Source organism: Mesocricetus auratus, unplaced genomic scaffold, assembly GCF_017639785.1.
Source record: "Mesocricetus auratus isolate SY011 unplaced genomic scaffold, BCM_Maur_2.0 Super-Scaffold_4256, whole genome shotgun sequence".
NCBI classification, from domain to species: domain Eukaryota; kingdom Metazoa; phylum Chordata; class Mammalia; order Rodentia; family Cricetidae; genus Mesocricetus; species Mesocricetus auratus.
Window position 1 is genome coordinate 56,508,789 of NW_024429182.1, and position 26,987 is coordinate 56,535,775.

At 47.7% G+C, this 26,987-nt stretch overlaps 1 protein-coding gene and 1 non-coding gene across 4 annotated transcripts in view; both read left to right on the forward strand.

Moving 5' to 3' along the window:
• Nap1l4 (nucleosome assembly protein 1 like 4) overlaps nucleotides 1–17,950 on the forward strand; it is a 35,096-nt gene extending 17,146 nt beyond the window's left edge. For 2 of the 3 annotated variants that reach the window (XM_005064133.4, XM_040750927.1), the window contains exons 8-15: nucleotides 563–634; nucleotides 3,466–3,605; nucleotides 5,700–5,845; nucleotides 8,701–8,723; nucleotides 9,131–9,250; nucleotides 9,954–9,983; nucleotides 10,956–11,012; nucleotides 16,903–17,950. In XM_005064133.4, coding sequence (XP_005064190.1) covers nucleotides 563–634; nucleotides 3,466–3,605; nucleotides 5,700–5,845; nucleotides 8,701–8,723; nucleotides 9,131–9,250; nucleotides 9,954–9,983; nucleotides 10,956–11,012; nucleotides 16,903–16,941 — 627 coding nt within the window. In that variant the 3' untranslated portion in view covers nucleotides 16,942–17,950. Of the gene's footprint in view, nucleotides 1–562; nucleotides 635–3,465; nucleotides 3,606–5,699; nucleotides 5,846–8,700; nucleotides 8,724–9,130; nucleotides 9,251–9,953; nucleotides 9,984–10,955; nucleotides 11,013–12,716; nucleotides 12,753–16,902 lie in introns of all 3 variants that reach the window. The other variant, XM_005064135.4, reaches the window with a different exon arrangement.
• On the forward strand, nucleotides 1,184–1,310 carry LOC121135644. Its single transcript, XR_005872744.1, has one exon. It is a non-coding gene; the product is annotated as a small nucleolar RNA SNORA54 (small nucleolar RNA).
• Nucleotides 17,951–26,987: the final 9,037 nt, after the last annotated feature.

Consider the following 26,987-nt stretch of genomic DNA (forward strand, 5'->3'; position numbering starts at 1 on the left):
AATTAACAGTCTACACCTGTCATTAGTGTATCATTTTGAGAATCCAAGTCTTTTCATTTCTTTAGCTTTATAGTACAAGTCTAAGCAGTGGTCATTGTGAAAGCATAGAGCCATGCAAGTTGTTGGCTCCTGTACGTTATGACATATTCTGTGATCTTAAAGAAGTGGCATATTCAGATTTGGGATTTTTACTGTTCCTTGTGGATTCTGTGCAGGAAGACCTGCAATTAACTTGAGCCATCTCTTCTGACACCAAGTCTTTTGCTCTGGCATCTCAGATGCTGGTAGCCAGAATTCTTGGTAGCACTGTGCCAACTGCAGTGTCAAGTAGTGGCAGGAGAGCATGGAGCTTCCCTGCTGTAGCCAGCATTGGTGTTGCTCTAGAGACGGGTGGCAGCTGATTCTTGGCATGTTGTTGCTACCACCAGAGATACATAATGAACAGATCTGCCTTGCTTTCCAGAAGTTAACTGGGCAAAAACAATTCTGGTAAGGACAAATGCCCAGCGTCTGGGACATATGCAGCTGTGACTACCATGGTTTGTGGTTCTCTCTCTGTTAGGAATATGATGAACCGATCTTGAAACACCTGCAAGATATTAAAGTGAAGTTTTCAGACCCTGGACAGCCTATGGTGAGTACTGACTAAGGTTCAAAAAGGTCTGATTCTTGTCAAAGTTGGGCAGTCCTGAGTGTGCCTGCTCAACAGACATCAGACTTCTCTTGGTGCTCTAGTTGGTAGTGTGAGCTGAACATTTGGCTGATAACAGACCATATCCTTTTCCAAGGCTGGCTATAGGCTAGTGACTGCTGGGATGTGGTTATCATCTGGACAGCTTCCCATTTAGATGCTGGATTTTCTTGTTTGGTGGTGATGATCAGCACACCGTATGAATAGCAGGGCATGGTGGCATGAGTTTATAATCCCAGGATGTAGGTGATTACTTGAATATAGGCAGTCAGGACCAGCCTGAATCACAGCGCAGTGAGATCCTTTCTTTAAAGAATTGGGAAAACATGAGCAACAATGGTACAGAAATTTAGATACTAAGGAGAGTAACCTGCTTTGTTTAGCTTAACATAACCATTGTAGATGTGACTGAAAACTACCCTGAGACAGCTTCAAACATGGGAGGGATCTAGCCTCTAGGAAGATGGGCTTAACCTAGGATGTTCAGGGCTGGTGCACTGTTCGTAATCTGTCAGCCTTGCTGTGGTTGGTGGGTTCCATTCCAGTGCTACAGGATTTCCAGTGACACATGACTGACTGGCTGGCTGGTGGCTTTCAGTTTCAGGTCTTGGAGACACACCTGCTATAAGGGGTTAGGCAAGGGATTTTAAGAGAGGGACCTAGAGGTTTCTATCTTCTCATCTCTACCCTAGACCCCGGTTAACAGATGGAGATAGGCTGCTATAGGTGGGATTTCTATATCAGCAGTTCTTTGGGGCCAGCTATACACATCTGTCTTTGCTTTGTGAGAGGTAACATTTGGCTGTTGCTCTGAAGATAGGTTCATGAATAGTGGGAGCTCAGCATACTTGCTGCCTCTTTTGGTCAGGGGTTTCCCTCTTACTCATGTGGCCACAGAAGCTCCTTCCTAACCAAGGCTCTGGCTGTGCTACCTGATCTCTGCTTTTCTTGAACAGGCAGTTTAGAGGTTCTCCGTGGTTTTATACTTTCAGTTCATCCAAATTCAGTTGTTATACTTTTGCCTTCATTGTGAGATAGGGGCTTGCTTATGTAGCCTGTACTAACCCAGAATATAGGTTAAAATGGTTTCAAATTTGTAGCTGCACATTTCCTGGGATTACAGGCATATGTCGCCATGGCTGGTTGGTTTTTGGTTTTTGACATAGCTTATTCATACTGTATGTCAGATAGGGCTGAAAATTATGGCAGACCCTCTGCCTCAGCCTTCCAGGTGCTCAGAATATAAAAATATGAGCCTACCTACTCTCAATTGGATTAGATTTTCTTCCCTAGAAGCCTGTTTGATTTCTGAGACCCATTTTCTTCCATTCTCAGCCAATCTTGTCTTTCTCTGCTTGTCAGGGCTATGCTCCCTGCTGAAGTAAGAGGGTGCTGTGAACATGAGATCATCTAAGCTAGGGTGAACCTCCCCCATCTCCCAAAAAGTCGAAAACAAGAAAATCACAGGTGCTTATTATGCAGAATGTTCAAAACATAAAACAGGCCAATGTAGAGCCAGCATGGCACAGATCTCTCCCCTTCTGGTAGTTTCTTCTTTTTTGAATTCTGGATAAAGTAAACACAGTGAAAAAAGGCAAAACTGCCTTTTTTGGGGCTCTTCCCTTTCCAGCTGGGATAGTGTCTGTGTGCTCTAGTTCAGGAGCAAGCACTCATGAACCCACTGTGTCTTGATAACTGGTTTGGGGTTAGAGAAGGTGGGTCTGGGGCTGGAGAGATGGCTCAGAGGATAATAGCACTGCCTGCTCTTCCAGAGGTCCTGAGTTTAATTCCCAACAACCACATGGTGGCTCTCAACATCTGTAATGAGATCTGGTGCCCTCTTCTGGCCTGTGGGCATACAGACATATGCTGTATACATAATAAATAAATAAATGTTTAAAAAAGAGAGAGAAGGTGGGTCTGTTTCTCTTTATGAATAAGTTGAGGATAAATGCATACATCACCCTGCTTCCTCCAGTGAGCTGAAGTACCAAAATCAAGCTATGATAGATCAGGCACATTAATCTTTTGGTATGTGAATAGGTGTATATCTCAGAGCACTAGTCAGTTCTGTGTAGTTTTGATGTTGTTTGGGTTTGGTTTTTTGATACATTTTACCCCAGAAAAAGCACACCTTGCTTGCTTGGTTTTTTTGTTTGTTTGTTTTGGTGTTTGTTTTTTGAGATAGGGTTTCTAGCCTTAAACTCCAAGATCTGCCTGCCTGCCTCTGCCTCCCAACTGGTAGAATTAAAGCATGTGCCATCGCCCCCAGTTTTGCTTGTTTGTTTATTTATTTATTTGGTTTTTCAAGACAGGGTTTCTCTGTGGCTTTGGAGGCTGTCCTGAAACTAGCTCTTGTAGACCAGGCTGGCCTCGAACTCACAGAGATCCGCCTGCCTCTGCCTCCCGAGTGCTGGGATTAAAGGCGTGCGCCACCAACGCCCGGCGCTTGTTTATTTTTTATATGCATATTTGTGAATTGTCTTTTTTTCTTCTTGATGCTATGTGGCCTTGGTATACCTAATTTTCTGCAAGTATTGTCTCCCTGTGTGCTTTTCTGGATACTGTACACTTTTCAAGGGAGCAGCTGACTATCCTCTCTATCCACCTCCCATGAAGGATCCTGTTTTCAAGGCACAGAATATGATCCAGATTTCATACAGCGAGAAGGGTGGGACTGCCAATGCTGATTTCAGTGGGAAGGTCTGCAGCCCTTGTTCCCTTAAGCTCTTTTGCAGACGTTAGATAGTTCTTACACTGCATCTTTGCTTCAGTCTTTTGTGCTAGAGTTTCACTTTGAACCCAACGACTACTTCACCAATCCTGTCCTGACGAAAACATACAAGATGAAATCAGAACCAGACAAGGCTGACCCGTTTTCTTTTGAAGGTCCTGAAATTGTGGACTGTGATGGGTAAGAATATGTCTTTCTGAAACAAAAGTGGTAATGCTTGTGGAATTTTAAAATGAAGAGTCAGGTGTAGGGGTTCATGTGTTCAAGGCCAGTCTAGGATGTACAGCAAGATATGTGTACAACAAAGAAAAAAAAATAGAAAATGAGAATGATACAAAAAGTCTTAGGGGCTGGAGAAATGACTGTACAATCAGGAGGATCAGAGTGCAGACCCCAGCACTCATTTTTAAAGTCTGCACTTAAAAGCCCTGCAGTAGCTTTTAGTTGGGAATCTGTAATGTGGACATGGCCAAAGCTGGAAGGTGTGTCATGTCTTGAAGTTCAGATATACTTGCAAGCTTGTGCTCCGTTTCTGTTTGAATGGGGCCAGGTCTTGAATTCTCTAGACATAATTGAAGAGGTTTTGTTTGTTTATTTATTTTTTTGTGAGACAGGTTTTTCTGTATAGCCTTCCTTGACTGTCTAGAACTCACTCTGTAGGCCAGGCTGGCGTCAAACTTTCAGACACACAGAGACCCACCTGCCTCTATTTCCCAAGCATTGAGATTAAAGGTGGGAGCTGGAGAGATGGCTCAGAGGTTAAGCATATTTTTTCCAGAGATCCTGAGTTCAATTTCCAGCAACCACATGGTGGCTGACAACCATCTATAATGAGGTCTGATGCCTTCTTCTGGGGTACAAGCATGTACACAGATAAAAAACTATATGCATAATAAATAAATTAAAGTGGGAGCCACCACTGCCTGGCTTATTTATTTTTTGTGGCACTGTAACACGGGAGATTGAGCTCAGCAACTCCTATACATAAAACCAAGTGCTCTACCACTGGATTGTGTCCTTGGCCCTAACTTTTTTTTTTAAGATTTATTTAACATAGTGTGTATGGATGTTGTGTCTGCATGTGTATCTGTGTACTGCATGCATGCAGTCCCCATGGAGGTTGGAAGAGGGCATCAGATACTTTGAAATTGCAGTTAAAGATGGTTGTGAGCTGCCATGTGGATGCTGGGGAGCAAATCTTGGGCTTCTAAGCCATTTCTCTAGCCCACCCTGAAATGTTTATTTGGATTGTTTTTGAGACAGGGTCTCATGTAGCTCTGGCTGGCCTAAAACCTTGCTGTGTAGACTAGGCCTAACTTAGAGTTCTACATGCCTCTGCTGGGATTAAAGGCTATGCTACCATCATGCCCAGCAAAGCCCCAAATTCTTTTTTTGTTTGTTTTGTTTTTTTTGAGACAAGGTTTCTCTGTGTAACAACTCTGGCTGTCCTAGAACTAGCTCTGTAGACCAAGCTGGTCTTAAACTCACAGAGATCCGCCTGCCTCTGCCTCATGAGTGCTAGGATTAAAGATGTGCGCCACCACCACTCGGCAAGCCCTAAACCCTTAAGAGCTAAAATATTTCTTCAGTGGTGAAGTTCAATGCAGGTCACAATCCAATGACAGCTTTGGAATTTGGTACTGCATTTACCACCTGGTGCATGTCAGTATTAGTCTCTAGACCACTCAGTAGAGATGCAGCTTAGAGTTGACTCCTTGTCTCACTGTTTGGGAAACTGACTATTGAAGTAAAACACTTACCAGAACCAGCACAGTGTTGTTACTGTCACTAAGTGATTTGGGCTTCATTAAAATCCCACTTGATTGAAAGGCCTGAAGTAATTAGGGTTAGAGTTAGGGAAGATCTTTTCCTGAGGACAGTCTGTCATGTGGGAGAGGGCTTGGCTCTTCCTGAGCAGACAGTGGCCCCTGATGTTCTGTTCACTTAGTTGACTTGTGGGTTGGGTACATGAGTGTGGTAATCCTCAGTTTGCTCAGAGACAGCAGATGCTGCACTCTTGAGCACTATGCTCACTTGACAGTCTTGTGCAGAAGACGCGTTTCAGAATCCCTATGGACCATTGTGGGAGAGTGCTGCTGTCGTTCCAGAACTGTAAGGTTTTTTTGTAAGCTGCCGTACAGATGTGTTCTGGGTTCTTTTCCTTAGTTTCCAGATTAGTGGTGTCAAAAGTTCCATAGGGCTGTGGTTCCTTCCTGTATAGTAATGGGATTTCTCTTGGAGAAAGTGTCTATAACAGATGCCTTGTCCCTGCAGGTGTACAATTGACTGGAAGAAGGGAAAAAATGTCACAGTCAAAACCATCAAGAAAAAGCAGAAGCACAAGGGTCGGGGCACCGTGAGAACCATCACCAAGCAAGTTCCCAATGAGTCCTTCTTCAACTTCTTCAGCCCCCTGAAAGGTGGGCAGGGCAGCTCAGTGTGTTGTGTGAAGTTGTTCCCTCCCCACATGTTGACTGAGCTTTCAGGAGTTGGGTGTGCACCTCAGGAGAGGATGGTCCCTTTCCTGGGTGTATGGAAGGGAACAGCCAGCTTCCCAGGCAGGAGGGAGTAGTCTCTACGACCCTTCCTGACTCAAGCTACTCACAGTTGCGAAGCTTCAGAATCAGCTGCCTAGCTTCTTTTTCTTTTTTTTTTTTTTGTTTTTGTTTTTTGAGACAGGGTTTCTCTGTGGCTTTGGAGGCTGTCCTGGTACTCACTCTGTAGACCAGGCTGGCCTCGAACTCACAGAGATCTGCCTGCCTCTGTCTCCCGAGTGCTGGGATTAAAGGCGTGCGCCACCAACGCCCGGCTAGATTTATATTTTTTAAAGACTGGAAGTAAAACAATAATATTGAAGCTTTTTTTTAGTTTTCTGAATATGGGATCATGAGCCTTGTAATAATTACTGCAGTAAGCCGGGCGTTGGTGGCGCACGCCTTTAATCCTAGCACTTGGGAGGCAGAGGCAGGCGGATCTCTGTGAGTTCGAGGCCAGCCTGGTCTACAGAGCAAGTTCCAGGACAGCCTCCAAAGCCACAGAGAAACCCTGTCTCGAAAAACCAAAAAAAAAAAAAAAAAATTACTGCAGTCTATTTTTTGGGGAGTCCTATCTTGGTCCTGCAGTAATTCTGTAGTGCTGAGAAGGTGTTTGGCCATAATCTTTCTCAGTGTTAAAGCATGGGTGTGAAGCACAGGATTTTTTTTTGTCATTTTCTGTAAAGGGGCCATCATTGGACATAAATGTCCATCCCTGCAGCCAAGGTCAGCAAGTGCGGAGTTGTGCGTGTGGCCTTAGGTGGGTCCATTCCTGGATCTAGATACTTGGCCTTGCTTTGTCCCAGAGCGCACTGCTGTTGTCCATCATGATACCCCTCATGGAACATTTGGGTGTTACTATTGTTGTTTGTTTTTTGTTTTTCTATATAGGGTTTCTCTGTGTAACAGCTAGCTGTCCTGGAGCTCACTTTGTAGACCAGGATGGCCCGGAACTCAGCCACCTGCTTGCCTCTACCTCCCAAGCGGTGGGATTGAAGGCATGTGCCACCACTGCCCAACTGAGTATTGCTATTGTAATGGCCATTTTCTATGATTTCTTTGAACCCAGAAAATAAAATGTATGTTGTTTTGGTAAATAAGAATACCCATAAGCTTAATAGTACTCAAGTTTCCTGTGTGAGGAGGACACTGACATGTTGAACCAGGCTGACTATGTGGAGGCCAAGTGGATGATCCTTAACCAGCATTTGTGAGACAAAGACAGGTGAATCTCTGAGTTCAAGTCCAGCCTGATCTACATAGTGAATTTCAGAACAGCCAGGGTTTCATAGTAAGACCTCGTCTTGAAGAAAGACAAGAGAAGAGAGAAAGAGGAAAAAAGCAGTCAGTTTCTCTGGGAATTTTCTTTTTTCTTTTCTTTTTTTTTTTTTTTTTTCTTTTTTTTGGTTTTACAAGACAGGGTTTCTCAGTATTGTTTTGGAGGCTGTCGATCCAGCCTGGTCTCGAACTCACAGAGATCTGTCTGCCTCTGCCTCCTGAGTACTGGGATTAAAGGCGTGTGCCACCACCACCCGACTGGGAATTTTCTTTACATTGTTCTTAAAGCAACAGCGAATTGATAAGCAGACGTGGTGATAGGAGTGATGATTGACAGTAGCACAACTCTAAAATCAGCTCATTCAGTTTTCAGTCTGCATTTTAGTCAGGCAGCACATAAAACAGGATCAAGTGATGAGTGCTGTGAACAAGAAAGGAGGATGGTGGCAGGGGGTGGGTTAAAGATTTGGGGATGAAGTAAACACTACATAGTATAGCCCCCACTGACCTTCAACCTACAGGATTGGTCTAGAAAGCAAGTGCTAGCTAGGGTGCTTGTCCCTGGGAAGATGGGGTTCTAGCTATCAGACCCTGTACATTGCCTACATGGCAGCAGTCTCTTGTGGGTGGTGCTCATACAACCAGCACTGTCTTTGCGCCAGCGAATGCTGCCAGGCTATGACACCAAATGACTTGGGCCTTGTGGGAAATGCTGGCACCACAGGTTGAGCAGAGGGGATTAGATTAACTCCACATAGCTAGTCAAGGTCCAAATCATCTGGCAGGTGATGGTTGGTTTAGTTTCATGGAGTGTGGTAAGAAGCCCACATCTCTTTGGCCTGGTGAATGTCAGCACCATTATGGTGGTCTTGTGTGTATACCCTCACTCATGGATGCATCAACCTTGGGTGACAAGCTACAACCCCTCTGCAGGGTCATCAGTAGACTTTGAATTCTTTCATTCGTAACAGATAGGCATTCGTAATTCAGCATTTGTACAGCGCACAGGGTCAAACTACATGGCACCAGTTCACTGACTGCCAGCCCTAGGGCAATTGATTCACTAATTTCCTGCTTATCCTTCAAATTCTTGGGCTTTTTTGACCCACACCCTTCTCTAGCTGAAATAATAATGGAGTTTATGAAAATGTTCACAAGGTGCTGTGGTGCCTCATTGGGGTCTGACAGAACTGTCTACCAGCTGAATTTCCTTCAATGTGGATGTTAAGACATTAGTTGTCGCCGGGCGTTGGTGGTGCACGCCTTTAATCCCAGCACTCGGGAGGCAGAGGCAGGGGGATCTCTGTGAGTTCGAGACCAGCCTGGACTACCAAGCGAGTTCCAGGACAGCCTCCAAAGCCACAGAGAAACCCTGTCTCGAGAAACCAAAAAAAAAAAAAAAAAAAAAAAAAAAGACATTAGTTGTCATTGTAATGTAAGTGTTTTCTCTTTTCTTCTTCTAGCCTCTGGAGATGGCGAATCTTTGGTAAGACTATTGTCTAATGTCCTGGTTTTCTGTCAAGTGTTTCCTGAATAGGCACCTGCTCTTTCTGACCCACTCCTGCTCTTTCAGTTTCTGTAGTTAAAATGAAGTCATTATACCTCGGTCCTGGGGGGGGTAATGTTTGTTTTTTTTATGCCTGTCTCTGTCCATGCTAGAGAGACCCCAGTGCCCCTATGCTGAAAACCTAGACAAGTGGCAAAGCTGCAGTTCATCTGCTCTGTTGTTCTGCTTTCATGTTACTTCACAGCCATTTGAACATTGACTTTAAGGTCATTTTAAGTGGCTTTCAATGTGGTGACGATTAAGAGTAAGGGCTGAGGGTAGGGTGAGGATGATGAACATATCTTTAACCCACTGACATGAGCTAATGCATTGGTTTTCTCTCTCAGGATGAAGATTCCGAATTCACCTTAGCCTCTGACTTTGAAATTGGGCACTTTTTCCGTGAGCGAATCGTGCCACGGGCTGTCCTCTACTTCACTGGGGAGGCCATAGAGGATGATGACAATGTATGTGGGCCAGGGCGGGGGTGTGAAATGCCCACATTCCTGTATGAAACTGGACAGCTGATTAACTTAGTTTAGCCTTAGTCTTAGTTGGGGTATTTGATGCTGTGATGAAACATCATGACCAAAAAGCATCATGCAGGGGAGTAAGTTTAGGAGCCTGGAGACAGAATCTGATGCAGAGACCATAGAGGGTTGCTGCTTATTGGCTTTGCTCAGCCTTACTTTTAACAGCCAGAACCACCAGCCCGGGAGTGGTTCCACGAAGTTGCACCCTTCCACATTGATCATTAATCAAGAAAATGTATCCCTGTCTTGCCTCTAGGCACATCTCAGTTGAGAGTCCCTCTTCCCAAATGACTCTAGTTGCCCCTGTTTTAGTCTGAAAATAGAAAGGGGACTTACCTAACATGCTCCAGCCGGTAGCTCTTTGTCACTCCTTCCCACTCTTAACTCCTGTTTTGAGCAACTTTCAGTACTGGAAAGTCCCTCATCATACAGCACAGTGCTGCTCTGCTGGGTTGAGCTGGGCCTGCAACAACAGCATGTGCCTCTCGGACACCTGGATGGAGCGAGCCATCACTGCTTCTGCAGCAGCAGCACCAAGCTTCCGTGCTGCCTTTAGCATAGCAGGGTGCTTATCAGCTTGGTATTGGGGCTATATCATGGTTCTAGAAATTTAAGTTGTTTTCTGTTTCCCCTGCAGTTTGAAGAAGGAGAGGAGGGAGAAGAGGAGGTAAGGAAGAAAGGGTATGCAGTGTTCTCACCCCAACCTTGTATAGCTTTGAGTTCTTTGTTTGATGGTAGGAGGTCAAAGGGCCTTGCTCTGGTTTTGGTTGCCATTTTGAAACCTTTTTTTTTTTTTTTTTTTGGTGTCCATAGAGTTTGATCATGTAATTGCTTATAAAAATGTATCTTAGGGGCTGGAGAGACAGTTCAGAGGTTAAGAGCACTGACTGCTCTTCTAGAGGTCCTGAGTTCAATTCCCAGCAACCACATAGTGGCTCACAACCATCTATAATGAGATCTGGCATCCTCTTCTTGCATGCAGACAGACATGGAGGCAGGCTGTTGTATTCATAATAAATAAATAAAGCTTTAAAAAAAGTATCTTAACTGGGTGGTGGTGGTGACACCTTTAATCCCAGCACTCAGGAGGCAGAGGATCTTTATGAGTTTGAGGTAGGCCTGGTCTACAGAGCAAGTTATCTGTGAAAGCAAAAAGATAAGCAGAGTAATTGTTAGTGACTGGCCCAAAAGCAGATCTCTGCTGTGATTTGCTTGTGGAAAGCAGAAACCACAGGAATCTGAGCCTCTGGATTAGTCTATTCAGCTGAATCTTTTTTTTCCCTTCATTTTTTTTTAAGGAAATACTTTTCTAAGATTTGAAGAAAAGCATGCTCATGTGTCGAACATATATGTGCACTTGGGTGCTAGTTCCTGGAGTGCAGAAGGCATCTGATCTCTTAAAGCAGATGTTTCCAGGGGTTGTGAGCATAATAAGTACTAGGACATGAATTCAGTCTCTCTACAAGGGCAGTTTGTGCTCTTAACCACTGAGTGCATCTCTAGCCCAGGTTTTTTGTGTAAGAATTAGCTTGAGTTAGTTGTGCAGAATAAGCTGTGTGTCACTTTCCACATGTCCAGGTGATGCCCTTTGGTCATGTCCCTAGTCATCACCCTTTACCTTTGTCTCCTTTTACTATAGGAATTGGAAGGTGACGAGGAGGGAGAAGATGAGGATGATGCTGATGTTAACCCCAAGGTTAGTTCTTTGGAGACTTCCTGAATCTACCAATATTGCACAGTGGGGCTTTTGAAGCTGCTTCCCATTTTGAGGCAGTGATGCTAGGAATACGTGTATCCCAAAAAATCTGGAGTTGAGGGCTAGAGAGATGGCTCAGGGGTTAAGAGCACTGACTGCTTTTCTAGAGGTCCTCAGTTCAATTCCCAGCAGCCACATCGTGACTCACAATCACCTATAAAGAGATCTGGTACCCTCTTCTGACCTGCAGGGACACATGCAGACAGAATACTGTATACATAATAAACAAACAAATAAAAATTAATTTAAAAAATCTGCAGTCGAGGAAAGACACCTCATGTGCCTGGAGGATTAGGTATTGGATTCAACTAGGTGTTTAGCTCTGTATACTTGAGCATGCACCTGAGGCTTCCAGCTCTTCCTTAGAGGAATGCTCTAACAGGAAGCACCCATGTTTGTCTGCAGAGGACCTGGAGGGGATTGTGTGCTGTAAAAAAGTAAACATTGTGGTCAGAACTTCACATTCATACTTGCTTTGAAAATTCAGAAACGGTATCCTAGGCATCTGTACATACATGCATACAGCTAAAGAAAAAAATGGGTAGACTACTCTACCAATTTTATGTTAAGCTTGGGGGTTTTCTCTGTGGCCTCAAGAGACTCTTATTAGGGAACTGTAGGCACCTGAAGACAGTATACCCTGAGCTGCTCGAGTGCAGCTGTACTGACTGTGTGGGGTCCGTTGGAATGCACTCCTGCCTGGTGTCTCTGTGCTCTGCGTCTCTTGACTGGTTAGTGTCTGTTTGTTGTCCTGTTTTCCCTGCATGGAGTGTATGCTAAAAGCTGCCATTGCAATGATTTGGTGCTGTGGCTGCTGTGCTGCCTGGAAAGCATGCACACACTAGGAAGTTCCTGAAGGGAAAATGAGAGATGGGCTGCTGCCACTGTCATGAATGCTATTCTCCTCTAAGGATCACCCTTGGATCACAGAGCCTGTATGGTGAGCCTGCGGGGATGGTAGAGGTGGGGGTTTATGCCCTGTGGACACTGAATGGACACATGGTCACAGTGCAGTTGACAGGGACCGGGGCAACTTGTTATGTGCACACTTCAAGTTGGTGTACCTTGGCCTCTGTGCTGTGTTTGTCTCAGCCTCCCGTGTATCCCCTCTCCTCCCTTTTCTTTTTCCTGTTGTTTCCCCTTTGTCATCCTGCAGAGCCTTCTGTCTCCTCTCATGTCTGTTTTTTTGAAGAGAGCCTCTCACCCTGGTGATCATGTGATTGGTAAAAAGCCCTTTGGGCACTTGGCCTCTTTCATTGTCTGGATGTGGAGAGAAGCTACAGAAGTCATGTAGGCAATGGAGCACCATGACACGCTGTTGTTGCAGGCAGTTCAAGGGGTGGTCCTGTTGTCTTTGGGTCAAGATGTGGTTCTGTGGCTTCATGTGCACCTTTCAAAGTGAGGGGCTGCTGGAATCTGCACACAAAAATTTTGCACAGAGAGTGTTGTCCGGGAGTTGTTTGTTGTAAGAGGGAATGAGGTCCTGATGTTGGGAAGGGGTGCAGCTCTGCTATGCTAAAGCTGCTCCTACCCCTACTGGAAGCCTTTGTATCATGAGAATGTGGCTGTTGCCTCCTGTATAATTTTATGCATTTCATTTCTTTCATGCTGACAGTTCCTTTCAATTTTTTTTTCCCCATTTAGGTGTAATTTTTGTGTTAATCATTCATGCATTTCTAGGTAAGGTGGAATCTGTTCATACCTAACTTCCAAACTGTTGTCTGTACTTGATTCCTTGCATTGCTTTGACTTCTGGAACACAGAACCATGCAATCCATCACATTGTTCAGGAGCTAGGATTCCTCCAGGCCTTGTGAGCAGCATGTGTATGGAGCTTCCATGGCTAAATGCATTTGTAAAACCAGCAGAATAGTGAGACTTAGCTCCTGCTTTCAGGGCCTGGTGTTTTTGTTAACTAGGCAGTTAGCTGTACTTGGGGGGGGGGGGCATCGTCACTTGTGACAGAACAAGAGGCTCTGGAGGTCAGCAGCTGGCAGGATGGCCACAGGAGCCACCTTGAGCACACAGGCCTGGTAGGGGAAGTACCTGTTGTCTATGCTGTGACAGGCTCAGACACTTTGGATTTGTGTAGGTGTCTGTTGGGTTTATACACTATACCAGGCATTGTGCAGACAAGTGAGTGAACGGAAGATCCTTGCCAGTGTGGGGATGAAAAAGCCTCACCTCAAGATTGGTTAGAGGATGGCAGAGCCAGTTGTGGACATGTGGTGAGACTCCTTTTCTTCCCTATGTAGTCTGGAAAGTGTCCCTCACTCTTAGGCACCTAATAGGGAGGAGAGACCCTTGCCAGTGATAAGCCTTCTCTGTGGAGTACTCACAGCTTTGCACATGTATGCTGCGGTAGAAGGAAGGAAAGCAGGAAGAGTGGGAGGCACAAGGAGCTCACAGTCCCATCCCATGGGTAGGCCCCTGACTTTTATTGTAAAGACAACAGTTAATAAAAAATAGTTCAGAATGACAGCACAGTCGCCCTTGGTGGGCTCACTCTGGAGCCATCTTCACTCCAGCAGTAGGTGCAGTTGACTGTCAGTGTTAAAGATTCCCTGTTTACAAAGGCCATAGTAGCAGCAGATGATGGAAGGTGTCCACCTGCAGGTAGCTTTGGTGTGGGCCTGTCTCCCTAGTATAGCTGGCATGGTGGAGGTAAGTGGCCTCAGCTCCACCTTTCTTAGGCCCACTGTGCTCTTGACAACCACATCTTATGTAGTCCTGTGGTGGGCAAGGATTTGGTTTACTTGTGTGTTTTTAAGTACTGGCTCCCCTCCCTTGACTGGAAGACTAGCATTGAGTGGCCAAATTGTCATTAAGATGTGATGTGGCAGATGTTACAGTTCAGTTGCAATTTAGTTATGTCACAATCCAAAGTCAGTAAGTATCCCATTTGCAAAATCCCCTTCTAAAGCTTGCTACCCCAGCAAGAGCACCAGTGGACACTGCTGTCTACTGCCTGGCAGTGATGGGGTCTGGAGCAATAGTATCCCCATATAAGCCTGCTACCTCACCACTCTTGCCTTGATGACAGCCTCTTCTGCCACCCTAGTAAGGATTGTGCTCTTAGCTTTATCACCTACATTGCTGGGGTCTGTGTTTTGTATTTTACACCCTCAGTTTTGGTTTTATAAAGTGCAGAGTGCCAATGTTCTGAGGCAGTGGTGGGGAGGTGCCCACTCCTCACCTACTGGTTTTCTCACCTGCAGTGCCTCTTGTTCCATTTGCCTTTTTTATTTACCTCTCTGCTGATTATGGACCCCAGGTGGACCCCAGCCCATGGAGCTCGTACTCCTTCCTGTGTGTGCATCGCTTGCCTTCCTCTCCTGTCCCTGTTGTACTTGCCTGGGACACCCTGCCTGCCTCCCTGATGCTCTCTAGATCAGTGGGTCAGTGACCTTGGCTACTGTGTTGACTGCCTCTCTAGATCTAGCTTTGGCTGTCTTCTGACCCCTCTTGCTTGATTTGCATCTGTATTAGGTTTTTCTAGAAAAACAACTGATAAGGGCTGAGAGATGGCTCAGGCAGGGGTTAAGAGCACTGGCTGTTCCTCCAGAGGTCCTGAGTTCAATTCTCAGGAACCACAGGGTGGCTCTATAATGAGATCTGGTGTCCTCTTCTGGTGTGTGTGCACACATGTAGGCAGAACACTATACATAATAAATAAGTCTTTTAAAATTTTTAAGAAAAGAAAAAGAAAAACAACTGATAGAATGTGGCTTATAGTCTGTGATCCAACTAATCCATCAGTGGCTATCTCCCAATGGAAAGTCCTGCTGTCCACAAGGCTGGATGTCTCAGCTGATCTTGTGTATATTCAGAATCCCAAAGAAGCAGTCTCAAATAGAACCAGTGAAGGAATGGTCTTGCCAGAGAGTGAGGGCAAACAGGCAGAGCAAAAGCTTCCTTTTTCTTACCTCAAATGATCCAATCAAGAGAAATCCTTCACAGAAGCACCTAGCAGCTTGGGTTTGAGTTAATTCCAGATGTTGTCAAGTTGACAACGGAGAATACCATAGCATCTCTGGACTTGGATTCCTTGTCAACTTACAAAGCCCTCTTAGACACAGGTAGGGATGGCAACCCCCAACCTGGAGGCCCGTGTTCTTCTCATCGCAGTTCATAGGCTGAAGAGATGGCTCCTCTGTTAAGAGCATTGGCTGCTCTGCAGAGGACCTGGATTCAATTCCTAGCACTCACACAGTAGAAACCATCTGTGATTCCTCTTATAGGGGATCTGATGCCTACTCTCACACAGACATACAGACGCACCTAAGAGTAATTTTTTTTTTAAGTTGAAATATGGTAGGGGTCAGACTAGGCCAAGATTCTCCTTTGGCACTGTATGTGTATTTTTGCCCCTGATGTGCGGTGTCTCAAGGTAGACTGTCGGGGATTTCAACTTACACCACAGACACTTCTGGTGTTACCTTAATGTTTATGAAATGCAGACTTTACTTATTAAAATCCCATAACCATGTCAAATAATCAGAATTGTTTCTAATTTATTTTATTGGGGCTGGAAAGATGGCTCAGCAGTTATGAGCACAAGCTGCTCTTCCCATAGATTCAGTTTTCAACATCCACATATCAGATCACAATGATCTATAACTCTAGTCCAGGGAATCTGACCACCCCCTCTTCTGAATTCTGCTGGCACTAGGAGCATACATAGTGCATAGACATACATGCAGCCAAAACACACATGCATATAATAAAATAAGAGTAATGGGACATAGTGGTGCATGCCTTTAATCTTAGCACTCAACAGGCAGAGGCAAGCAGATCTCTTGAGTTCAAGGCCATCCTGGTCTACATAGTGAGTTCCAGAACAGCCAGGACTATACAGTGAGACTCTGTCTCAAAACAAAAGCAAAATAGTAATTTTTTAAAGCACTTGAGAGACTGAGGCAGACAGATAATCTGAGTTCAAGGGCACCCAGGGCTACATAGTCCTTGTCAAAAAATAATTGATTTTTGATGGGGTGCTGAGGATAAAGCCTTGGGCATGCCAGACAAGTACTCCACTACTGGGCTACATCACTAACTCTAGTTACTTGGAGACATGGTGGGTCAGCCTGGCCTTGATTGAGCATGGCATTTCCCTGTCTTATCCTGGAATAACAGGCTTTTACCACCATGCTCTATAGTCACTGTGAGCTTTAGTTGTAGCTCCCAGGGATTTTGGGCAGCAGATGAGTTGAGTACATGTCTTAGCTCTGAGGTAGCATTGAGGTCCTTGGCTTTCCTTGGACTTTCATTGGCCTCCATACAAAGGTCCCTGGATCCTGAATGTGGTTTAAAGGCACCAGATTTTGTGTTAGGTTAGAATGAAGTCATGTTGCACCTCAGACAGGTGTGATCTGGATTCCTGTCTTGTGAGACTGGTGGACATGGCTTCTTACAGGAGCTGGCCTTGGCCGTGAGCTTCTGCGAATCTGAACCAGCTCACTGGGAAGGACAGCCTTCCCTGCATGAATACCCAAGGACAGAGCTGCCCTTGGGAGAGGCAGTGATGCTAGTAGATGCAGGTGTAGTCTGTAACAGTAGCAAAGCCTCTCTGGGCGTAGTTCGTGTCTGGGGCCCCCATCAGATCTCTGCCCAGCACATTCTGAGCTAGACTTTATTAGTACAGATTAGCAAACTCCTGTGACTTTTCCTGGGAAGCTGACTTGTTTCCATGTCAGCTCTTTCAATCTTTTCAGGAGCCATCCTTTTGGTAAGAAGTAATGGGCTCCTTGTATCTTGGTTTTGGTGGGATGGGGAGACTTGTTGAGTGATGCTGGTTTTATTCTCTTCAAATCCTATATTCTCCTTGCAGAAAGAACCCAGCCAGCCAGCGGAGTGCAAGCAGCAGTGAGAAGCAGCGACCGTGAGGGGCTGCCTTGTGGACGGCTGTCAGGACCCCAGGCCACAGGCAGGGGCCTCTGTCCCTGCCAAAGCAGAATTTTGTTGACAGTGCTGTGACATCTAACCATTTCCAAGTGCATGATTCCTCTTCCCCCTTCCCTTCTTACTTTGCTTAACTTGTACAGTGGAGGCTGGGCTGCAGTTCAGGATAGGAGATTTAGTTGTAGCACCTGCTGCCTTGGTGCCTGAAGACCACATAGGATGGGCTGGGGTTGTGTCTTGCAGAGCCTGGTGATTGTGTGCACGCAGCCCTCCCCTCCTGAAGAGGCCCCATATAGTTTCCATCCACTGATCTTCATGGGAAGCTGCCCCAGTCATCTCCCAAGCACTGTAGAGGAGGCTGTGCTCGCCTTAGAGCAGTTCCCCCACCCACCCACCCCTTTTTTCCCTTGAGTTTTGGTTTCAGGGCTGGGTGGGTGTGGCACACACTCTGAGGCCAGAGCTGTTTGGTTCGCCCTTGTGCTTATTTATTCACTTGTGCTTGGGGGCAGGCTTTGAACTGTTGTCCTCTTCTCACTTATGAGAGCGTGTTGCTGACTTGACTAGGAGGATGACATCAAGTAGAGTGAGGCCCACGGAGGAAGCCCTGCTGCCGCCTGCCACTAGCTGCTCGGTGCCATGCAGACCACTCGGTATTGGCGCCTCTGGAGGGTGTCAGGCGGTAGCCAGGGGGCCAAAGTCCTCCCTCACGAGGGATTGCTGGCCTGTAGAGCAGAGCTTCAGCTTGCACTGTGCACACCAGGGCCACACCTGGGTTTGGTGACCAGTTGGTGGTTGGTGTGTGTGGAGTTTGGGAGTGTGTGTGCTTGTGGTCTTTGGCAACCGGGACAGCCATGTCCACAGTGACCAGCCGTGTAGAGCGTGCTCAGCCTTACCCGATAACACATTTGTAACTGAATACAGTGTTTTCAATTTGTACAGAATAGTTAGAATATTCTATTAAAGTTGTGAAACACGAAGTGAACACTTTTCCTGACAACTCACCTGCCCCTCCTGACTGCCCACAGCTGGCCACACCCTGGTTGACTGAATGGCTGCAGACTTCACGCTTGGCTGATGTGGCTATGAAAGCCCACTCTTTAAAGGGAGCTGTTTGGTGGTGGACCCACCCTGGGGCCCTGGAGTCTTGCTACTGTGAGAAAGGCCTAAGAAATGACCTGGGGTGGGGGCTGGGGGGTCTTGAGAGATGGCTCTGCAACAAACTGGCTTCCCTTCCAGAGGAACAACGTTCAGTTCATAGAACTGACATGATGGCTAACAATTCTCGGGTATTTGATGCCTTTTTCTACCCTCCCCAGTGCTGGGATTAATGGCCTGGCTAAGATAAAACTATTAAGAAAACATCTGAATCTGGGGCTTTGCCTTGTGGATCAGGATCCAGGAAACATGAATACCTCACAAAGATTGTATGATGCCTTTGTTTTTTTTTTTTAAAGTTTGGTGGGGAGGGATGGCTGTGAGGTGCTGTTGCTGTGACCTGGCTTGCCTCTAACCTGCAATACCTCTCCTGCCTTAGCCCCCAGGCACTAGAAGGTCAGTTTGGTGGCTGTTTCTGACTGACCCTAATGGTGGAAGAGCTTATCCCTGGAATACCTATCCTTACATGGTCAGTTGCAGAAGTGGTGCATGCCTTTAATCCCAGCACTCTGGAGGCAGAAGCAGGCAGATATTTGAGTTTGAAGCATACCTGGTCTTCAAAGGAAGTTCAGGACAGCCAGGGCTATTACACAGAAAAACCCTGTCTTGGAAAAACAAAGTGCCCTACTTTCCCTACAAGTCCAGTGTCCCTGGCATGCCTGCATGGCTGCCTTGACCTTTGCTACTTCAAAGCCACAGAAGAAGGCAGCAGGGGAGAATCGGGCTTGAACATTAGTTGCTTTGACAATGGTGTGCCCTTTTCTTATCTGCATGCATTGCCCCTTAATCCTAGCCTAGAGTGATGAGAGTCCCTGAGCAAAGGCCACTTACAGATGTGACAAATGTGCATCTCACACACCATAAAGACATCAGGTAACTGCACAAAATGATGTGCTTGGGTAATTCCAGGCATGTTAGCCTGGCAATCCAGCTGGTGTCACAGCTGCACTGCACATAAGGGTTGCTTTCTAAGCTGGCCTTGTCTCTGGCTCCTAATTTACCACCCATGGGAGAGCTGGCAAGGGGCCACAGGCAGTGTATGTAACACCAGGGCTCCTGTACTCGAATGTGATGACATCCAACAGGTCAAGAGTACACAAGGTGCCCAGTGTTGAGGTGAGCATGACAGTGCCACTCTTGGTGTGAGGACACAGCAGGAGGCCAGCTTGAGGGTGACCCAGAAAATAGAGGTGGGTTTCTTTGACTTTCTGAACATGAAAGTGTTCAGGCACCCACTTGCATGGGCCTGGGTCGTGGAGCTGGGCTATGATCAGAGGTTCCATGCTGTTGAGCCTGTCCTTTGGGTCACAGGATGAGGGTGGTGGCTCCTCAGCATGGAGCCCAAGTCCCTGGCTGGCCACTGCTAGGTGCCAAGGAACTTGTCCTCACCAACCCATCCTGTAGACCTGGGGCAATAGGCCCACGGCTGTCACTGAAGTATTCTAATGAGGCATCTCGCCTCTGGTGAAGGGCTATCCTGGCTTCTTCTGGCACAGCTTCAACTCCACCTAGGCTGGTGTCAGAGCCAGCACCCCGACAGCTCTTCTGCCAGCTGCCAGGGCAGTGGCTGCATCTGTGTGGTGGAGTCTTGGTCATGGAAGGGGGTGGGATGGCATCCAGCTACATATGACCACTGAGATCCCAAGCTAAAGGATGTTGTTGCTTAGTTGGTCTCACACACTGAAATGTCCAGACCCAACACCTCTCTAGATGGAGCTAGATGGTGCTGCTCTGCCAGGGCTTGCACTTGCACTTCTGGTGGTGAGGGTTAGGTGGGGATGTCACGGGGACCTAGCTCTGGCCTCCTCCTTGGTTGAGTCAGCCTGCTGGGGAGACCTTGGCTTGCAGAGGGGCCAGGCTGACAGAAGTCTCCAGCACTACCCCAGGCGTCCTGCCAGCCTCCTACACAATGGAGTGAGGATCTTGGCTCAGGCCTGCTCAAAGCTAGTAGTGACGCTCCAGGCCTTCCTCTGCTGACAGAGCCCACACAGCCTCCTCACACTGGCTCTGGCCCCGCCCACCAGCTGGCGCTAGCCTGGCAGGTGTTTCAGAACCCTATGGTTCATCTGACCTGCTTTCCTGTATATGTAGAATCATTTTTCAAACATGGACCTTGAAGTCCCAACAAGAAGACACTGCCCAGGGCACACAGGCCACTAACCTAGAGACAGTTCTTGGTCACCAATGGCTGAAGAATGAGGCCTGGGAACACCTGCAGAGTCCAGGTCACCTTCATGTGCCTGGGTGGAGCCACTGTGCCAACCAGCGCCTGGCCATGCTGACTCATCTCCCACAGGTGGAGACCGGATGTTGTCCATGACAACCCAATATGTGGTGCATGGGACACATCACATTCTCCATATCTGGTACCTCAACAACTCCAGTGTCCATTAACTCACTTCCCAGGGCCTCAGTGTGTCTAGCCCTGCCCCTGCCCACGGCAGCCAGTTTTTCCTGTCATCCACTGGAGGACAGACAGCTGCCTTCAGAAGATTCCATCAGGAAGCCTGAGGATTCCTTTGAGTTTCAGCTTGCTCAAATTCTGGCGGGACTGGCACCCCCAAGTCCCATCCACATTCATCTGGGTTACAGAGAGCTGGTTGCTCCTGTGGTTATTACATGCTGAGACTTGAGCAAACCTCACCCCCCTGGCTAGACATTCCCAGCTCTGTTGTGGTGTGGGGGAAGGACCCTGTCCCTGGGCATCACCTCCGGAGGTTGAAGCTAGGGGTAGTGAGGAGCTTGAGCTCACAGGCCAGGTCCATTCTGTGTAGGATAGGATACATGACAGGTGCTCTCACGCTAGGCCCCAGGTTTGCAGAGGTGGCAAGAGGGTCTTTGCATATGTAATCAGTTAAGGATGACCCTGAGTCAGCAGGTGGGTCTTCAGCCTGCCTTTGCTGAAGCCCAGTGGCCTGCTGTGCTAACTGCCCCTCCAGCTGCCTCCCCAGGCACATCTCAGGACAGAGGCAACCATGAGCCGGCTGCCAGGGACATCAGACACCTCCATATCCTGCTTCCCTGCATCTGTAGTTTATAAGTGTGTGAGGCCAGGAAAGCCTGGCCTTGGCCGCTCTTCTCTCACACTGCAACAGTATCTGAGGAGCACCAGTGAGCCTCCTCCCTTGTCCTAGAGTGTAAATGTCCACTAATGTCCCTTATGTCTACAACTCCCCAGTCCTGAAAACACCAGCCCTGGAAAACACCCAGACTGCCCTTAGACCTGCTGGTCACATGGCTCCCCAGTGTGGGAGCTTAAAACAGTTCCACAAATGTGGGGGGCTTTGCTTCCTGCAGATTTCAGAGAATTCTTCCTTCTGGTCCTGGCCCAAGAGTCCCCAGTGTCCCTAGTCTGCATCTGTCACTGCTGTCTGCCTTCGGCCTTCACCTGGACTCTTCCTTGCCATGTGTCTTAGAGGACACTAGGAATGGCATTTCTGTCCACCAATGAGGTCATGTTCTCAGATTCTGGAGATTAGGAAGTGGGCATGTCTTTGGGGGCCACCACTCAGCCAGGGGACACCCCATAAATATCAGGTGAGATGGGATTTATAGAAGTGCCCACAGAGACCCCAGTTTGGGAACATTTGAATAACTAAGGTGAGATGGTGTCTGCTGTGATAGGAATGCTCCCAGACCCTTCTCAGTTCTGTTTCCATAATGAGTTCATAGTTGCTCCTTCACCTCGTTGACTGGAGCCCCGGGGAAGGCAGAGATTCTGCCTCCCTCTTCTGTCTGGCAGGTGGGTCCCCTCAGCTCTCCAGGTCTGGCCAGCATGGACTCATCTTACAAGCCCCATAGGCACCATGTCCACAGATGAACTCCGAGAACAGCAAGTCTGTTCCGCCCTGCCCACCAGTGTGGCTCAGCACATCAAGGAGCCGAGTCTTGCTCTTGCAGACCTTTATACCTGGTCCACGCTTTTGGCTGAAGAATGTCTCGGGTGAGCTTTTGACTGTCTTCAGAATCACCTTCTGAGTGCCCTGGCTGGTCTGGCAGACAGTTTCACATTCTACATGGCATGGGATGACTTCTGAACGGACCCTTGAGAGCTTAGAGCAAAAGGATACTGCAAGCTGGGTGGTGGCGCACGTCTTTGACCCCAGCACTCGGGAGGCAGAGGCAGGTGGATCTCTGTGAATTTGAGATCAGCCTGGTCTACAGAGCAAGTTCCAGGACAGCTGAGGCTACCCAGAGAAACCCTGTCTCGAAAAACAAAACGAGAGAAGAAAGGATACTGTAGGTGGCAGCACTAGCCTGTATTGCCAGTACCTGCAACTTTACATTCCAACAAATGGGAACCAGGGACATTGAGGCCAACTCTGGAAGGTTGAGACCAGGGTGACAGCAAAGACCTGAAACAGCCGGGAGGTGGTGGCGCATGCCTTTAATCCCAGCACTCGGGAGGCAGAGGCAGGCGGATCTCTGTGAGTTTGAGACCACCCTGGTCTACAAGAGCTAGTTCCAGGACAGCCTCCAAAGCCACAGAGAAACCCTGTCTCGAAAAACAAAACAAAAACGACCCAAAACAAGGTAGGGCAGCAGATCAGCTTCTGGCCCAGGCTTCTTCCTTTACTTAGACTGTAGCTGGGGAGAAGGGGATCCAGAGCTGACCTAACTCCTAGGCCCTAGACAATGGGGCCCACAGGTGGGGTCAGATGCTTACTCCCGCTGTGCAGGACCTGCACTGGATGAGAGGCAAGCCTCAGACACCGCAGCAATCCCTGAGGAGGCAGGAGAGCCATCCACAGGCCTCTGTGAGTTCACAGCCCACAGGAAGAAGGTGACATTCAGTCCCTGACAGGCTCCATGACACATCAAGCTGGTTGGGCAAGTGCCTATCAGGCCGGCCTCGTCACCATGAGGCGGTGACCTCATTGGGGAAGTTTCAAAGAGGTGCTTCATTCCTCACACAGCTGGGCTCCAGTGCCAAGGGGCCAGGCGCTGGACAGGACAGCAAGTGTTCAGGCTGGAAGTTTGGGGACACATAACCCCCTGTGACCTGCCTGGGTGAGCAGACCCTTTGGCTCAGATTGTGTCAATCCAGATACTGCCCCAATAAATATTAGTAAACTTGGCCAGGAGTAACGCTGACTGACTTGAGAGGCTTAGCCCCCAAAGCTGCACCTCTGTCTGAGAGGTCCTAACCCAGAACCTTCTCCACACCAAGTTAAGGGGCGTTTTTCCTGGTTCCAGGTACCCAGTGCAATAGAACCAGGTTTTTTTTTTTTATCACATTCTTTTGTTTATTGGTTGATTGATTTTGTGTGGGGAGGTATGGGTGTGTGTACATGTAGAAATCAGAGGACAACTGTGGGACTCAGTTTTCTCCTCTTACCATGTGGGTCCTGGGAATCTGCAGGCTGTTGTCGGATTCGATGGCAAGTGCTTTAACTATCTCACCAGCACCCTCTCCCCCTTTTAAGAAACATTTTTTCTAGGCCTTAAACTCATAGAGATCCGTCTGTCTCTGCCTCCGGTTGCTGGGATTTAAGGGAAAGGCAGGTGGATCTCTGTGAGTTTGAGGCCATCCTGGTCTACAGAGAGAGTTCCAGGACAGCCTCCAAGCTACACAGAGAAACCTTGTCTCAAAAAAGAAAAACAAAACAAAAAAAGTGGCAGGGCCTGATGAATATCTCAATAGAAGGTAGCACCCTTGCCGGGCGTTGGTGGCGCACGCCTTTAATCCCAGCACTCGGGAGGCAGAGGCAGGCGGCTCTCTGTGAGTTCGGGGCCAGCCTGGTCTACAGAGCTAGTTTCAGGACAGCCTCCAAAACAATACAGAGAAACCCTGTCTCGGGGAAAAAAAAAAAAAAAAGGAGGTAGCACTCTTGACTGGCACACAAGACCCTGGGTTTGACTTGCAGCATCCCTTAATCAATTAGCTAACTAGTTAAATTAATTTTAAAAGTTCTTTAAAAAATATTTATTTTAGCTGGGCGTTGGTGGCGCACGCCTTTCATCCCAGCACTCGGGAGGCAGAGGCAGGCGGTTCTCTGTGAGTTCGAGGCCAGCCTGGTCTACAGAGTGAGTTCCAGGACACCCTCCAAAGCCACAGAGAAACCCTGTCTCAAAAAACCAAAAAAAATATTTATTTTGATTCTGTGAGATATGAGTGCTTGCATATACATCTGTGCTCCACATTTATGCAGTACCTGAGGAGGCCAGAAGAGGGTGCTGGATGCCCTAGAACTGGAGTTACAGATGGTTAGGAGCTGCCATGTAGATGTTGGGAACCCAACCTGGCTTCTCTGCAAAAGCAGACTGTGCTCTTAACCCTGGCCCACCAGCCCTTAATTAAAAATAAGTCTAAAAACAATGTATATAGAAGGAATTGTGGGGGGGGGGACTGCAAGACAGCTCAGCAAGTAGAAGCAATTGCTGTGCTTGTCTGATCCCCTGAATTTGGTGCCCAGAACCCATGGGGGAAGGAGAGAACAAACTCCTGAAGCTTGTCCTTTAACTCTGTGTGCTGTGACACAGACACACTTGTGCGCACACATAGACAAATACAAATGAAGAAAGAATTAGCAGAGGGGGCTGGGGACTGTAGCTCAGTTGCCTGGCACAATCAAAGTCCTGGGTTTGATCTGCAGTGCATCAAACCAGGAGCGGTCCTGAACACCTATGGTACCGGCACTTGACAAGTAGAAGCAGGAGGATCAAAGGTTTAGGGCTGTCCTCTGCTATACAACAAGTTCAAAGCCAGCCTGGACTGCATGAGACCCTGTCTCAACATACTAACAGACAACAAAAAGGCCCGGGGGCCCAAGGCCTGTCACTTGGGCTCTTGAGTCAGAGTTTGCTTCCTCCTGATGTACCCCAACAGCCTTACTCCGGGGACTCAGATGGCCTCTGGGGATTGGGGACAGAACCTTCCTGGCAGTGTGACCCTGACATAGCACTGTTCTTTCTGAGTACCTGTATAGAGCAGGTGTTCCATAGTATGTTACTAAGAAAGTCTACACCTACCCAAGAGCACAGTCCAAGGTACCAGCGGGGTTCTTACTGACTTGGCCTTGCTAGACCACAGGATGTCCAACAGCTGTCAGGTGACCAGTCAAGGGCTCTCTGTTGACAGAGGGTCTAATGTTGTTGGCTAAAGTCAGCTCTGCTCATCTGGACACCAGCTCACCAGAAGCTGTTGTACCTCACACCCAGTCTTGGCCTTGTCTGAGGGGTCTGGACCGTTTGGACAGGAAGCCTCAAGAGGACGACAGACACAGGGCTTTCTGTGTCCTGTGCCGAGCCTCCCAGTTCCCTCCCCCACTTCTTTCCCCACAGCAGGGCCCTGTCCAGAGAGCAGCAGGGCTTCTGGGTAGAGAGGAGCTGGGTTACAGCCTCACGATCATCTGTCCCCACCCTGGTCTTTAAAAGTCCACCCTTCTTCTCTTCCCTTGAGGTCATCCAGGCCCTCTGTCCCTTGGACTTGTTTCTTCTCCAATGATGCACGTTAGAATATTCTGTTTGGATCTCTGGAATGGTGGTGGAAGCTGGGCACACAGTACCTCTTACTTGGATAGCAAAAGGCCTTCCATGATCTTCCAAGGCCCCCATAAGTACCAGATCCCCACCCCTAAGCTCACACCATCCTCTACCAGCAGTGTTTCTGCTGAGAAGTAGGGCTCGCTCCCTGATGCCTCCCCAGCACCCAGTCTGGACTGTGCAACGTGCAGGAGCAACACCAGATGTCTGTGAGGCCTGCAGCAAGAGCTCCAGTGAGCTGCAAGGAACACGGAGAACAGCATGATGGGAGAGGGGATCCAGGGCAGCTGCAGCTAGTTCCTTTCCTAACTTCCACTTTCTAGAGCTGCCTCTTTCTTGCCTTGGGCTTCGCCCCCTGGAAGCATAAGCCATGGCAGCACAGGCCACAGTGTGGCTAAGCAGCCTGGGGAAGGGACACCAGGGAGAGCTGGCACTTCCTGGGACTTCTTTCAGCCTGACATTGACTAGTCGGCTGGGATGTCTTCAGCATGAACTCACTACCTATCTTACCCAAGGGTCCCCAAAGCACCCTCCCATCCACCTTCTGGATTGCTCTCATCTTAGGCTGGCAGGACTCGTTGGCTGCTTACCTATCTCTATATTGCTGTTGTCCTCTTCCATAGGAATCCTGAACCCTCCTGTTCTTCCATACACCCCTCAGGGCCCTGGGCAGAGCTTGTAAATCCCGTTTTTCCTCGGGGTCCGTGTGCATTGGGGTAAAGTGGCTTGTGGAACATGGTGACAGTCATTGGGTGGGTCCAGGATTTCTTTGTTCATTATTTTAAAAGATTTTTAACAGTATTTTGATCTCTGTGTGTGTGCATTCCTGCACAAAACTCAGAGGATAATCTGAGGGACTCAGGTTCTCTTCCTCCGCCATGTTGATACCAGGAATTAAATTCAAGCCATTAAGATTGAGAGCAACAAGTGCCTCTAACCACTGGACCATCTTGCCAGCCCTCTCTTTTTTGTTGTTTATATTTTGGTTTATTTTTTTTTGGAAAAATTGTTTTGGTTTTTTGAGACAGGTTTTCTCTGTGTAGCTCTGGCTTTCCTGAAACTCACTTTGTAGACCAGGCTGGCCTTGAACTCACAGAGATTCATCTGCATCTGCCTCCCTGAGTGCTGGGATTAAAGGCATGTGCTACCACCACCTGTCTTATATTTTTTTTTAAAGATTTATTTGTTTATCACATATCCAATGTTATATCTACATGCCAGAAGAGGGCGCCAGATTGAATTGTAGATGGTTGTGAGCCACCATGTGGTTGCTGGGAATTGAACTCAGGACCCCTGGAAGAGCAGTCAGTGCTCTTAACCTCTGAGCCATCTCTTCAGCCCCCCTGACTTATATTTTTAAAAAGTTTAAATTTA